Below are 13905 nucleotides of genomic sequence, written 5' to 3' on the forward strand. Positions count from 1 at the left end.
GTAAAATGTTTCTTCACCAGGGAGAAAAATGTGTTCCTTCTTGTTTCAAATTATAGAACAAAAATAGAAAACACCTTCCACCCTGGAAACTCACATGGTTAAAAAAACCAGACTCTATGAAAATAAATGCATTTCTCTGCCGACTCAGAATTGCTGGAGATGCTTTATTGCATCAAGGATGTCTCCATTTAGAAAATGTTTCCCTGGGAAACCTGAAGTAATTAAAGGAAGGATAGAGAAGTAACAACGCAGAAACTAAAGATCTGTGGGGTAGGGGAGGGGTCGCCATTATAGGGCAGTCTTCTAAATGGAAAGAAAACTACAGGTGACTTATGGTGACAAATGCTGTAGTTCTACATCCCTTCATATTATGGGAGAGTGTATCTTATTGAGGGTGTGTGGGGAGAATGGTCAAAACAACCAAAAAACCTAATATGAGGTTGAAATGAAGTTGAGAGTTTTTAATCTTAGGATGCTGTTTTTAATCTTAGGATGTTAATCTGGACATCAGAAAATGTAATATGCTAAATGTAAACATCTGGATGCCTTATTATAGATTTGGAGAATATTATCTAAGTTAATTTAGCTTGCCTAGTTCACTTGAATGGAGACTGAGCTAATTAAGGAAAGATGGAAGCAGCAAGTATTCAATAGTTTTGATGGTAGAGAATTTTTCACATTCTCTGAGAGCTGAGCGAAGAAGGACACACATAGATGAATACTGGAAACATTTACCTAATCTTTCTCTTGCTTTGTTCAACAAATATTCATTGTAGAAGGCCCTGTACCATCTGAATTTTAACATTTTTTTACAACTATATTCCATTGGAAAACTGTGTCCCATCCTGGGCATTTTCATTCAATAAAAATAGAATATTTGGAGAGAACTTCATTGAAATTTGATCAGTTTTAAATGTTATGTGATAATAATGCTTCCTTTATACAGTATTACTAGGAAATGAAGTTTTCCTTGCTAAGTGCTAACACTTCGAAGACCATTTTTACCAAACGTTTCAGAGGCATAAATATATAATTGCTATTTTTTTCTTTTTAACAAACCTTTAAAAATTCCACGTGAGGAGAGTGACATCAGAAAGATGGTAGAATAGGAGGTCCCTAGCTCACATCCCTCCAACCCCAAACAACAAACTAGCAGTCATCCATGGACAAAAGTGCCTTCGTGGGAGCTTTAGGATCCTGGCAGGAGTTGTGAAACTCTGGTGAAGCCCAAGACCAGGGAGAGCTGCTTTGAGAAGGGAGGCCCATGCTCTGCTGGCAGGTTCACTGGAAGTGGTCCTGGATACAGACCAAAAGCAGCCCCATTTCCCAGTGGACTGAGCTACAGCCATGCTTGGCCACACTTCTACCACCAGCCCAACATGCCAAGAGGTGGGGGAGGGCCCATGCCTGTCTGTGCCCCATTAAGAGGCCGGCTGACCTTGGACTTGACTGAAGATCCTGCAGCAGTCCTATGACCCAGTTCCAGCCCTGCTCTACTGCATTCCAGGAGTTAGTCCTGCCTACACACATTTGTGCCCCTGGAAGCAGGCCCGCTGACGTCAGTCCTGGCTGTGGACCGTGGAGCTGTCCTGTGACTAGTTCCAACCCTGCTCTACCACGGTTCAGCTCCTGCTCCCTCAGCAACCAGGAGGAGCCCTGTGTGTACTCCCAGTCACAGGCCTGCTGGCTTCAATCTGACCACGGTCCCTGAGGCGGCCTAGTGACCTGGCTTGAATCCCACATCATGTGATTCCCAGAGAACAAGAGAGAAAGAGAAAAAGGCAGAAAGTTTACCTAGAGACATAATGGCCAAAAACATCCTAAATCTTGGAAGGGATATAGAAATCCAGACTCATGAAGTTCAAAAGTGCCCAAACAGGGCTTCCCTGGTGGCGCAGTGGTTGAGGGTCCGCCTGCCGATGCAGGGGACACGGGTTCGTGCCCCGGTCCGTGAGGATTCCACATGCCGCTGAGCGGCTGGGCCCGTGAGCCATGGCCACTGAGCCTGCGCGTCCGGAGCCTGTGCTCCGCAACGGGAGAGGTCACAACAGTGAGAGGCCCGCGTACCGCAAAAAAAACAAAACAAAACAAAAAAAGTGCCCAAACGGGATCAGCTCAAAGAAGTCTACCCAGATACACATTATAATTAAATCATTAAGAGTCAAAGAAAAGAAAGAATTTTGAAAGCAGCAAGAGCAAAGTAACTTGCCACATACAAAAGAACCTCCATGAGGCTATCAGCAGATTTCTCAGCAGGATTTTTCAAGGGATTTTTTCCTGAGACGAACGGTGACAAAAATAATTTGGTTGCAGTTACAGGCACATTTGGAGGAAGGGAAGAGAAAATTAAGGAAGTTCGTTATAAACAGGCTCTATTTTCTGTTCAAAGGATATAAGAACATTGGCAGAGTGAAGAAAGTTCAAGGAAGAGACGAGGATTTGAGGATTGCTGTAGAAAAGTAGTGCCAGGGAATGGTCCTAAACCTGCATCTAGGACTGTTGGGAGTCCAGCTAAAGTGATAAGTTGAAATTTTTAGTGGTCCCAATGAGTATGACCAGTAGCAGTTTGGAAAATGCAAATAGCTACGGCTACTGTAAGTCAATTTCAAAGACTGATAAAGCCATTATACGGAACCTTAGCTAGATACTTGTATCTATTCTACAGGGATGGTCTGATAAATAAATGTGTTAATACTTGCAAAGTACTTAGCAGAGTTCCTGGAACATAATTAGGACCCAAATTTATGTTAAAATGAAAAAAAGAGGACAGAATTCAAAATGCTTGATTAAGAATGGAATTGAGGTGTTAGATCATTAAATCTGAGACCATTAGCGGAAAAGTATAAAAAGGTTGTTTTATGGAAAAAAACAGGAAACATTGCAAATCTAGAGTTGCATTTTTTCTTATTACTTACGTTGGAAAACAGGTTTAGGAGGAGTAGAAGACATAAATGTAGAAGACATAATGATTAGATTATAGTTTTCAAAAAGTAGAAGACATAATGATTAGATTATATTTTTCAACCCTAAATTTTCAGAGGGGATGATAAAGTTCAGAATATAACTATGGGAGTTGGTTAATGAGGAAAAATATTTATGAAAGTTACTAGAATTTAAGAGGCCAACGTTTCACACAGTTTGATTCACCTGGAGGTTGAGATTGCCCAGGATTTAGAATCCAGTGGAAAACCATGAGAAAAAGAACCCAGATGTGTGGCTTTAAAAGAGAAGAAAATTTTGAATAAAGGCTGTAAGAACAGAATTTTGAAAGAGGCATGGAGTAGTCTGAAAGGCAATGACCCTACTCTCTAATGTTGATAACGTGAAGAATTTATAAGAGAACAAATAGCTACTTAAGTGGAAGCATCTTAAACATTAGAAATTCAGATTTCAGTTAAGCGAATGATTTCTAAGAAAAGGAGTTACTGACAAGACTTTTTTATTCTTCATGCAATAGAATCAGAGTTCTAGATTGTAGTGTAGAAACAGAAGGGAAATGGCCCAGGGAAAGGGAAAAGCTAATATGGATGGAAAAGACTGTCTGGAAGATGACAGGTGAACAGAGGAATCTTTACCTCGTGCAGTTGTTGTGAACCTTTGGAAACAAAGAAAGTAGACAATAAAGCTATACTGATGGAACTAAATTTTCTCTGGGTTTCTTAAAGAATTTTAGTCTAAGCTATTCTGTTGCCTAGAGGATATGAAAATTTCATGATAAAGTTTCATGGGGAGAAAAACTTTACCTCCGACAGTACATACTGTTCTTTCTACAATGTATGAGTAGGACTGGACGTGAAAAGAAATGCAATGCCTCAGAAAATCCCCATTCTTCTATATTCAGATATTTAAAACAATCCTTGAACATCCCATTTTCTGAAGGGATGGCTTACCTCCAAATATACATTCTGGGGTAAAGGAGATGTCATCAAGGGCAATAAAGATGTTCTCTTTTCCGCTCAGATCAGCTTCAAATGCCACCTTAAATGGACTGTTACTGGAGAGAGGTACATGTCCATACATCCAACCGGTTCTTTTATTGCCAATCACTGACCACACCAGGATGTTTAGTCCAGATTCCTCAACAGTATACACCTAAAAATGGGGAAGAAAAAGAAACAAACAGAGAAAAATCAACTCTTCATTGTTTGGATGTTAGAGGCATATGGGCATCCAGGTTGTTGTTGAAAGAATGGAATCTAGCAATGCGACAACTCAATAATAATACTTTTAATCATCCTTGATGTACAATCTGTTCTATAACACAGTGGGCAAGATCCAGCTTATACTCAGGCAAGCTGTGGTTATAAAGTGAGACTATGGATGTTATATTTCCTTTGGTGAGTTAGACCTTTGTTTAGTTTTGACATACCGATTTCCGTGTACCAAATTAGACATGGCCCCAAACTGTAACTATCTCAAGTATCTAAAAAGCTGGCGGAGGTGTACAACTAGAATTTTTCACCACTTAAAAAAACTTCATCCATCTCGACTAAGGTGTGTTACTGTAGAAAATCCTCATAGTAAATGAATATGAGAGTAAACAAGTCATTTCAGGAACCAATCTGTGGAAAATATTTAACATTTTGACAGACAGAAAATCTATCTGAATTAACTAACATCAATATTCAGGACTTTTTAAAGTATAAGGACTAACAGATTCAAAAGGAAGAGAAATAGAAATAGAGCTTGTTTTGAAACCAACCACCATGACAAGTTCTGATCTTTTTTTAAACAATAAAAACAATTCAGAACAAAACAAAAACAGACATTTCCTAGCGTTCTTCAAAAAAATCTATTTAAACAACAAAAAATAAAGTTGAAAAGATACTTTCCTACATTTTTTTGCACCAAAATTTTATGATTACCATTTCCTTAGTTGCTATACATATGTATAATATATACATATATATTATACATATATAATGTACTTTTAAGGTACTTCAGCAATCACTTATACAATCCTTTCTTTTACACGGGAAAAATAAGACTCAGAGTAAAGAATACTCATGGATAGTAATTTTCTTCTATTGCAATATTCTTTTTCTTCAATGACATTTCCCTTTACTGAAAAATCTTACTTCCTCACTTTTTTCTTAGTGTCAAAATTTATCTACAGATAATTTATCCTATAAAAATCTATCCAAAATTTATACTATTAGAAGGAGAGGACAATATCACTCATTCTGTTACACATGATATTATATTGACATTCTAGGAGTCTTACCAAAAACCACTAAATAATTCAGACCAGAAATTAAGCATACTGCCAACGTGCACTACTACAAAAAGTCTAAGGTCAAGTCAGAAATCCAACTCTTAATGGACATTAAACATAATACCAAAAATAAATCAAGATGACAGACTAAAAAAAAAAAAAGAAAAGAAAAACTTGCCTGAAGCTTGGAAACCTGAAAAGTGAGACTTTAACACCAACATTTTGGAAAAGCAGACAGTTCTTAAGTAAAAATTACCTTTCATATTTGATTTCTTGAAAGATAAAATAAGCTAAGATTCAATATGAAAGGAATTTGGGTCAGTTGACTGTTTTCCGTCTCACACATAAGCAAACACTCACTCCAAAGAGTCTTCAGCTCCAAGATTTAGTGAATACTTAGTTTTCAAATTCATACAAATTTTACCCATTTTTTAAAAGTTAAAAAGAAATATGTATGAAGCTTCTGACTGACCTTGATAACAGGACAACTCTACAAAATCAAACTAAGTTGAGCCCTCCTTTTGCATTAATCCTGGATTACATCACAGAGATTTAAAAAGAAATAGCTTTATTTTATTTATTTTATAACTCTTTTTCTGGGAAAATCATCTCAGAAAACCAAATTTCATGAAACTATAACACAACCTTTTCTGGTTTTATCCAAAACTCTAGCATACGTGTGTTTTATTTATTAATGTATTATTTTTATTGTTTTAACACTTCATTTTATTCTCTGCTTTCAGTCTTTTTAATCTTCAATCGATCCTACATGCTCTTGACAGATTCCCTTTCCTTCCATTCTCCTTTTACTCTACTTCTCAAAACCCCACCATGACATCTCCTGGCCATCCCTCTTGTACCCTCTCATCATGAGCATTAACTCTCCAATATATGTCAACCAATTTTTATCCCATTATTTCATCCTACTACAGTCCAAATTAATTCTGGTTGAGTTTACTAACTTACTACTTAATTTCAACAAAACTTTTTGACAAGTTCATTAGTTGTTTCAATAGTAATATGTATTTATGGAACCACCAGTGTATTAAATGGAACAACTGCATGTCATGTAAAGTGATTTTTGTAGCCACAATGGCCAATGGAAAAACTAGAAGAATCATTTATGGCCTCCTTTTAATGCTGGATTTTATTTATGGCCAATGGGACACCCACTAAAGACTAAAATTATGGTATGTATTTTTTGCCTTTCAACAGAAATAATACTCAGTGTCTCCTGAGACTTTTTTTGTGTGTATGTATATGATAATGCTCAGCAAAGTATTTATTTTAAAAAACTTTTAAACAACTATCACTTTTTTTTTGTTTTGTTTTGTTTTTCTTGCGGTACGCGGGCCTCTCACTGTTGTGGCCTCTCCCGTTGCGGAGCACAGGCTCCGGACGCGCAGGCTCAGCGGCCATGGCTCACGGGCCCAGCCGCTCAGCGGCATGTGGGATCCTCCCGGACCGGGGCACGGACCCGTGTCCCCTGCATCGGCAGGCGGACTCTCAACCACTGTGCCACCAGGGAAGCCCTAAACAACCATCACTTTGAAAAATTAAAGTGGCTAATGTCTTCAAAGCTAATTAATTCTAAATTCATTTGTTTCTAATTGTGTATTTTAATACACAAATTTTACTGAAAAGCAATTCATGTTGCAATAATAACATTATTTGAAATAGCTTTATAAAAATCAACTGCTAGATAAATAATCTGGTTACTTCTACTTTGATATTCTACATTTTGGTTGAACACCCACCATTAATATAATAATTGTTAACATTATATACTGTGAAACAACCATTGTTACCATGATTTTTATTATAAAAGCAAAATGTATTCAAAGAATATATAAAGATATAATGAAGTTTATGTATTGATATTATAATCAAGTTTATATTATAGTCAAAGGTGATATTATAATCCAAGCTTATAATGTAGGGTAGGAAAAACTTAAAGAGAACTTGCTAAATCAAAAACATAGTCAGAATAAAATAATATTATACCATTTAAATACAAATATTATAACATTAACCAGTTAAATTTATGTCAAGGATTTGAGAAAGCAACTCCTCAGCATTTGTTTAGAATGAACATTCCTCTGGAGGAGAACACTCAGCAACAGGTAATAGAAAATATGGGTGATGATGATTAAATTCCAGAAGAGTATGGCTCTTAGAGACCAGCTTCCTCAACAATATCCATGTATCTAGGTTGTCCAGATAAAGAATTAAAAGAACTCGACCAGTAGCTTTTCCTAAAGCTCATCTCCTGCAACTAGTCAGTCTCCAGGTTCCTGAAACACTGAAGGCAGGTCCCAGTGCTGATTTAGAGACTCTGAATGGACACTTTTGGATAACGGAAACATTTATCCATTTCATCACATACTTAGCTCATTAAAGTTAGGGTGTAAAATGCATCAGTGAGAGGAAACCTTGGCTTTACTTGGCCCTCAGTTAACTCTCAGCTGTTCTGCTAGGTGTCTGCTCTTTAATCACTACTGATAGGGCAAAGCAATGAACTGAACTGTACTTAATCCTTAGCAGTGCACAATTTCTCATGGTTTCATTTGAAAACACTCAAATTTTATATGAGAGGAAAGAAAATAATCAAAAGTAATGAAAAGGGAAATTTCCCTCAAAAGGGAGGTTACAGGCTTTATATTCATTTAATAAAGGATAGAAATAACAATAATATTGCCCGTATTAATAAAATTTAGAACATTCACATATGTTATGTTATATGAACACTACCACATGTGTAGATGTAGGGTAAGACTATCAACTTCCCTTTACAGATCTGGGGTTAGAAATCTGGGGTAGAGAGAGGTTAAACAATTCATTACATGTGTACAGCACAGGCCTCTAGTCTCCAGGACAGCAATGTAAGGAGCTTGAAATTGTTACTCTAGTCCTCACGACAAGAGAAAAGCTGAATAAACTGAAAATCAACAACTCTTCTTAAATTCTTCAGTGAATTGAGGTCACAGAGCAATCATAACTGCTGCCTCCAAAATTGGAGAGAGAGATAGGCAGATGCTGAGAATCACAACTTACTAAAACAGAAACCAAGGGACAGAAACCCCTGTGGGGACCAGTAATGAGATCGAAAAGCCTAAACTGTAGTTGATGAATTGCTGAAGACTCACTGTGGACAAGTTTGAAAGTTAAAAAATCTGGGGTGGCAGGAGTCAGTGGGGAGGATCTCCAAACTTTTGTGAGTTAGACCTCCAGGAGTCCTATCAGGTCCTCACAGGGAAAAATCACAGAAAAATTTCCCTCAATTTTTTGGCAGGAGGAGGGGAAAATATACCCAGAAATATACCTAGAGCATCCTGTTCTTCTCAGCAAGGCCTACCCGCAAGACAAATTATTTAAAAAGAGCTTAACTGACTAGGTTCATCAGAGCCTGATGGAATTGGGGAAAAGAAAATACCCAACTCCAGCGCCTGGTAGTTTTCCATGCAGGGGGAAATTACCAATTCAGCTCCCTCTAGTCTTCCTGTATTACCTAAGGAGTGAAAAAAGTAAAAATCTGAGGGGAAATTATAAAGAATTAAAACCCAGCGGTAGTAAAGGACTCACTAAAAGACTGAGACCTAATTGTAGCCCTACAGAGAGCTTTCTCTCACCCCATAACTTACCAACATATATGTAGGGCTTCTATGTAATAATACGGGGATTCAACTTAAAGAACAGTACATTGTAGACCTTATTTAGGAAGAAATCTCTCTGGAAACCCAAAGACAGCAGAGGAGACAAAAACAAGGACAAAAGGGAAAATTAGAGCCCTGATCCTACAGCTAGAGCAAACAGCAAACACAGCTTAACCTCTAGCCAGATGAACATAAAACCTCATACTAAAGGCCTAATTTTTACCCAGTATATCATGTTAGGCTGTCAAGGCACAGACTAAGCATCAGAACCAGATTTAGGTATGGTGGAGATGTTGAAATTATCAGACAGGAAATTTAATACAAGTATGATTAATAAGCTAAGGGCTCTAATGGAAAAAGTGGACAACATGGAAGAACAGATGGACAATGTAAGCAGAGAACTGGAAACTCTAAGAAAGAATCAAAAGGAAATGCTAGAAATTAAAAAAAAAAACAACACTCTAACAGAAATGAAGCATGCTTCTGATGGGCTCATCAACAGACTGGACACAGCAGAGGAAAGAATCAGTGAGCTTGAAAATACGTCAATAGACAATTCCAAATCTGAAATGCAAAAAACAAACAAAAGAATGGAACAGACTATCCAAGAATTGTGGAATGGTTATAAAAGGTATAACATGCATAATGTGAATACCAGTAGGAGAAGAAAGAAAGAACAGAAAAAATATTTAAAGTGATAATAAATGATATTTTCCCAAACTTAATGATAGACAACAAACCATGGATCCTGGAAGATCTGAGAACATCAACATGATAAATACCAGCACTAAAATTTATCTACACTGAGGCACGTGATATTCAAACTTCAGAGAATCAAAGGTTAGAGAGAATCTATCTAATGAAAGAAGCCAGAGGGAGAAAACAACTTATAGAGCAGCAAGGATAAGAATGACATCAGACTTCTCTTCAGAAAACATGCCAACAAGAAGACAGTGAAACAAAATATTTAGAGTGACGAAAGAAAAACTCCAACCTGGAATTCCATATCCAGCAAAATTATCCTTCAAAATAAAGGAGAAAGAAAGATTTTCTCAGACAAATAAAAATTGAGGAAACTTTTTGCTAGTAGATCTGTCTTGCAAGTAAAGTTAAAAGAAGTTCCTTAGAGAAAAGGAAAATGATATGGTCAGAAAATCAGATTACATAAAAAAAAGAAGAGTGTTAGAGAAGGAATAAATAAAGGTAAATAAAATATTTTACTTTTCTTATTATTAATTGACATAACAGATAATAGTGTAGTCAAAATAATAATAACAAGAATGTATTCAGTGATTTTAGCTTTTGGGCAAGTGAAATGTATGGCAGCACATTATAAGAGAAGGGAGGGAGGAATTGAGAATACTGTGTACTTGCACTACTCATGAAGTGGTATAGTGTTATTTGAAAGTGGACTTGGATTATTAGTAAATGCATGTTGCAAACTCATGGGCAAACAATAAAAAGGCTTTAAAAAGAAGACATGCTAAGAGAAGAGAAAAAAGGACTCATAAAAAATGCTCATTTAAAACAAAGGAAGCAAAAAAGAGTATAAGACACATGCACACAAAAAGAACAAAGTTAACAAATGTAAAACAGTAACAGATATGCTAGGTATTGACTCAACTATCAATAATCACTTTAAATGTCTGTTTTCTAAATATACCAATTAAAAGAGATCGTCAGAGTAGATTAAAAAACAAGACTCAACTATGTATTGTCTATAAGAAACTTAAGTTAAATATAAAGAAACGGGTAGATTAGAAGTAAGAGGATGGAGAAAGATATACCATGCTAATACTAATGAACAGAAAGCTGGAAAAGCTATATTAATTTTGGGCAAAACAGACTTCGGAGAAAGAAAACTATTATGGATGAAGAGGGCATTGCACAATGAGAAAGCCGTCAATTCTCTAAGAAGACAACAATCCCGAATGTGTATGCACCCAACAACAGAACCTCAAATACTTGAGACAGTACAACTCGAAAAGTGGTACAACTGCAAGGAGAAGTAGATGAATCCACTCTTATAGTTGAAGACTTCAACATCCCTCTATAAGTAACTGACAGAGCGGGAGGCATTAAATCAGTAAGGGCATAGTTGAACTGAATAACATCAATCAACTGGATCTAATTCATTGGTAGATTACATCATCCAGAAACAGCAGAATACACATTCTTCTCAGACTCATAGGGAACACTCACCAAGGTTGAAGACATCTGGGTCATAAAACACACTATAGCAAATCTAAAAGAATAGAATCATACAATGTATCCTTTCAGATCACAGTGGAGGTTAACTAGAAATAAGTAACAGGAAAATAGCTGAAGAAAAAGGCCAAATACTTTTGAGATTATACAACACGCTTCTCAATAAAACATGGGTTAAAGAAGGAGTCACAAGAAAAACTAAAAGTATTTCAAACCAAATGAAAATGGAAATATAAACAAAGTTTGTGGGATAGTGAAGCCATGTTTACAGGGAAATTTCACAGAATTAAATTCATAAAGTAGAAATTAAGAAAGATCTAAAATCAATAATTTAAACTGGTCCTTGGAAGGGAACAATAAAACTGATAAACTTCTAGCTAGTTTACCTAAGGAAAAAAACAGAGAAGATACAAATACAAATATCCGAAATGAAAGAGTAGCCATCATCATTGATCCCCTGAAATAATAATAAAGGGTTATTAATTATTAACAACTCCATGCCCACAAATTTGATAATCTAGATGAAATTGATCAATTCCTTGAAAAGCACATCTATGAAAACTCACACAAGAAAAGCAGATAATGTGAATGGGCCTTTATCTATTAATGAAATTGAATCAATCATTAATAAACATTCCAAAAGAGAAAGCAATAAATCCAGATGGGTTTGATGGTGAATTCTACCAAAATTTTAAGGAAGAAATGGCATCAACTCTCTACAGTTGTATCCAGAAAATAGAAGCAGAGGAAACATTTCCAAATTCATTCTATGAGACCAGCTTTACCCTAATACCAAAATCAGACAAAGAGCCTACTAGAAAGGAAAACTATAGGCCAATATCTTCCATGAACATAAATGCAAAAATCCTCTACAAAATATTAGCAAAATGAATCCAAAAATGTATAAATGAATTATACACAACCATGAGGTAGAATTTATTTCAGGTATGTTAAGTTGGTAAACATTAGAAAATTGATTAATGTAATCTATCGTATCAGCAAGCTAAAGAAGAAAAATCATATAATTTTATCAATAGATGCAGAGAAATCATATGACAAATTTTAACATCCATTCATGATAACAACTCTTAAGAAGCTAGGAATAGAGGGGAACTTCCTCAACTTGTAAAGAATATCCTACAAAGAACCTATAGCTAATCTCATTCTTATTTTTATGTCACCAGTTTTTATTTTTATTTTTTAATGAAGAACATAGATGTTTTATGTTCTGAGTCCTGTTTTTCATTGTCATCACACATTCATTTACCTTTTCGTTCATTCAGTTAATAAATATTTATTGAGTTTTGGCTAAGTACCAGGCATTGTTTCATGTACAGCAGAAAAATCTTAGCTCAGTCTTACAGTCTTACCATAGTAGTTAATTTGTGCTATCCAACTTAGATACTTATAAGCTTCTTTTTCAATATATTTAAAGTTAAATATATTTTTTTCAATATGTGTCTGAAATTGGAGTTCTTTACATCACTTTTGCCTGTATATGGTGAGAAACTGGAGACTTTCCTGTTCAGGTCAGGAACAAAGAAGGATGTCTGCTTTCACTGTTTCTATTAAACATTGTACTGGAAAACTGACATAATGCAATAAGAGAAGAAAAGGAAATAAGAGGTATACTGATTATAAAGAAATAAAAATGCTTCTGTTTGCAAGTGACATGACTGTCTATGTAGAAAATTTCAAAGATGCAACAACAATGAAAAAAACTCCTGAAACTAATAAGCAATTATAGCAAGGTTGTAGGATACACGGTTAATGTACAAAAGTCAATTATTTTCTTATATTCCAGCAATGAAAGTTGGATTTGAAATTAAAAACATAATACCATTTATATTAGCACTGAAAAAAGAAATATAAATGTAAAAATGTAACAATAAAGTACATGGTCTATATGAAGAACACTACAAAAGTGATGAAAAAACTATCTAAGTAAATGGATGATATTCCATGAGGAAGACTCAACATTGTCCAGATGTAAGTTCTTCCCTACTTGATGTATAGATTGAATTCAATCCCAGCCAAAATCTCAGCAAGTTATTTCAGGGCTATTGATAAATTCATTCTAAAGTTTATAAGGAAAGTTAAAACACTTAGAATAGCCAACACAATATTGAAGGAGAAGAACAAAGTCAGAGGAGTGACACTACCTGACTGCAAGACTTTCTACAGAGGTACATTAATTAAGACAGTGTGGTACTGGTGAAAGAATAGACAAATTGATCAAAGGAACTGACTATAGAGCCCAAAACAGACCCACATAAATATGGTCAACTGACCTTTGGCAAAGGAACAAAGGCAATTCAATGAGGAAGGTTAGTGTTTTCAACGAATGGTATTAGAACAACTAGATCCACGTGCAAAAAAGTGAATCTAGATTCAGAGCGTCCATGTTTCACCAAAATTAACTCGAAATGGTTCACAGACCTAGATGTCAACTGCAAACTATAAAACATCTAGAAGATAACATAAAAGAAACTATAGGTGATCTTGAGTTTTGCAATGACTTTTTAGATAGAAAACCAAAATCATGAACCATGAATGAAAAAATTGGTAATTGGACCTCAATGAAATTAAAAGCTTCTGCTCTGTGAAAGACACTGTTATGGGTATGAAAAGATGGCCCAGAGATTGGAGAAAATATCTTAAAACACATATCTGATAAAGGACTATTACAAAATATACAAAGTACTTTTAAAACTCAAAAATAAGAAAACAAACAACCCAATTTAAAAATACACAGAATGTCCAACAGATACCTCACTAAAGAAGCAATACAGGTGGCAAATAGGCATAGGATAAAATGTTCAACGTCAT

The 13905-nt window shown here is 35.6% G+C and overlaps 1 protein-coding gene across 1 annotated transcript in view; it reads right to left on the reverse strand.

Moving 5' to 3' along the window:
• MALRD1 (MAM and LDL receptor class A domain containing 1) overlaps positions 1–13905 on the reverse strand; it is a 579678-nt gene that overhangs the window by 119583 nt on the left and 446190 nt on the right. Inside the window, exon 33 of the mRNA XM_029239293.1 lies at positions 3891–4092. Within this exon, the coding sequence (XP_029095126.1) occupies positions 3891–4092 (202 nt within the window). The remainder of the gene's footprint in view (positions 1–3890; positions 4093–13905) is intronic.

Source organism: Monodon monoceros, unplaced genomic scaffold (assembly GCF_005190385.1).
Source record: "Monodon monoceros isolate NGI ecotype Baffin Bay Population unplaced genomic scaffold, NGI_Narwhal_1 Super_Scaffold_21, whole genome shotgun sequence".
NCBI classification, from domain to species: domain Eukaryota; kingdom Metazoa; phylum Chordata; class Mammalia; order Artiodactyla; family Monodontidae; genus Monodon; species Monodon monoceros.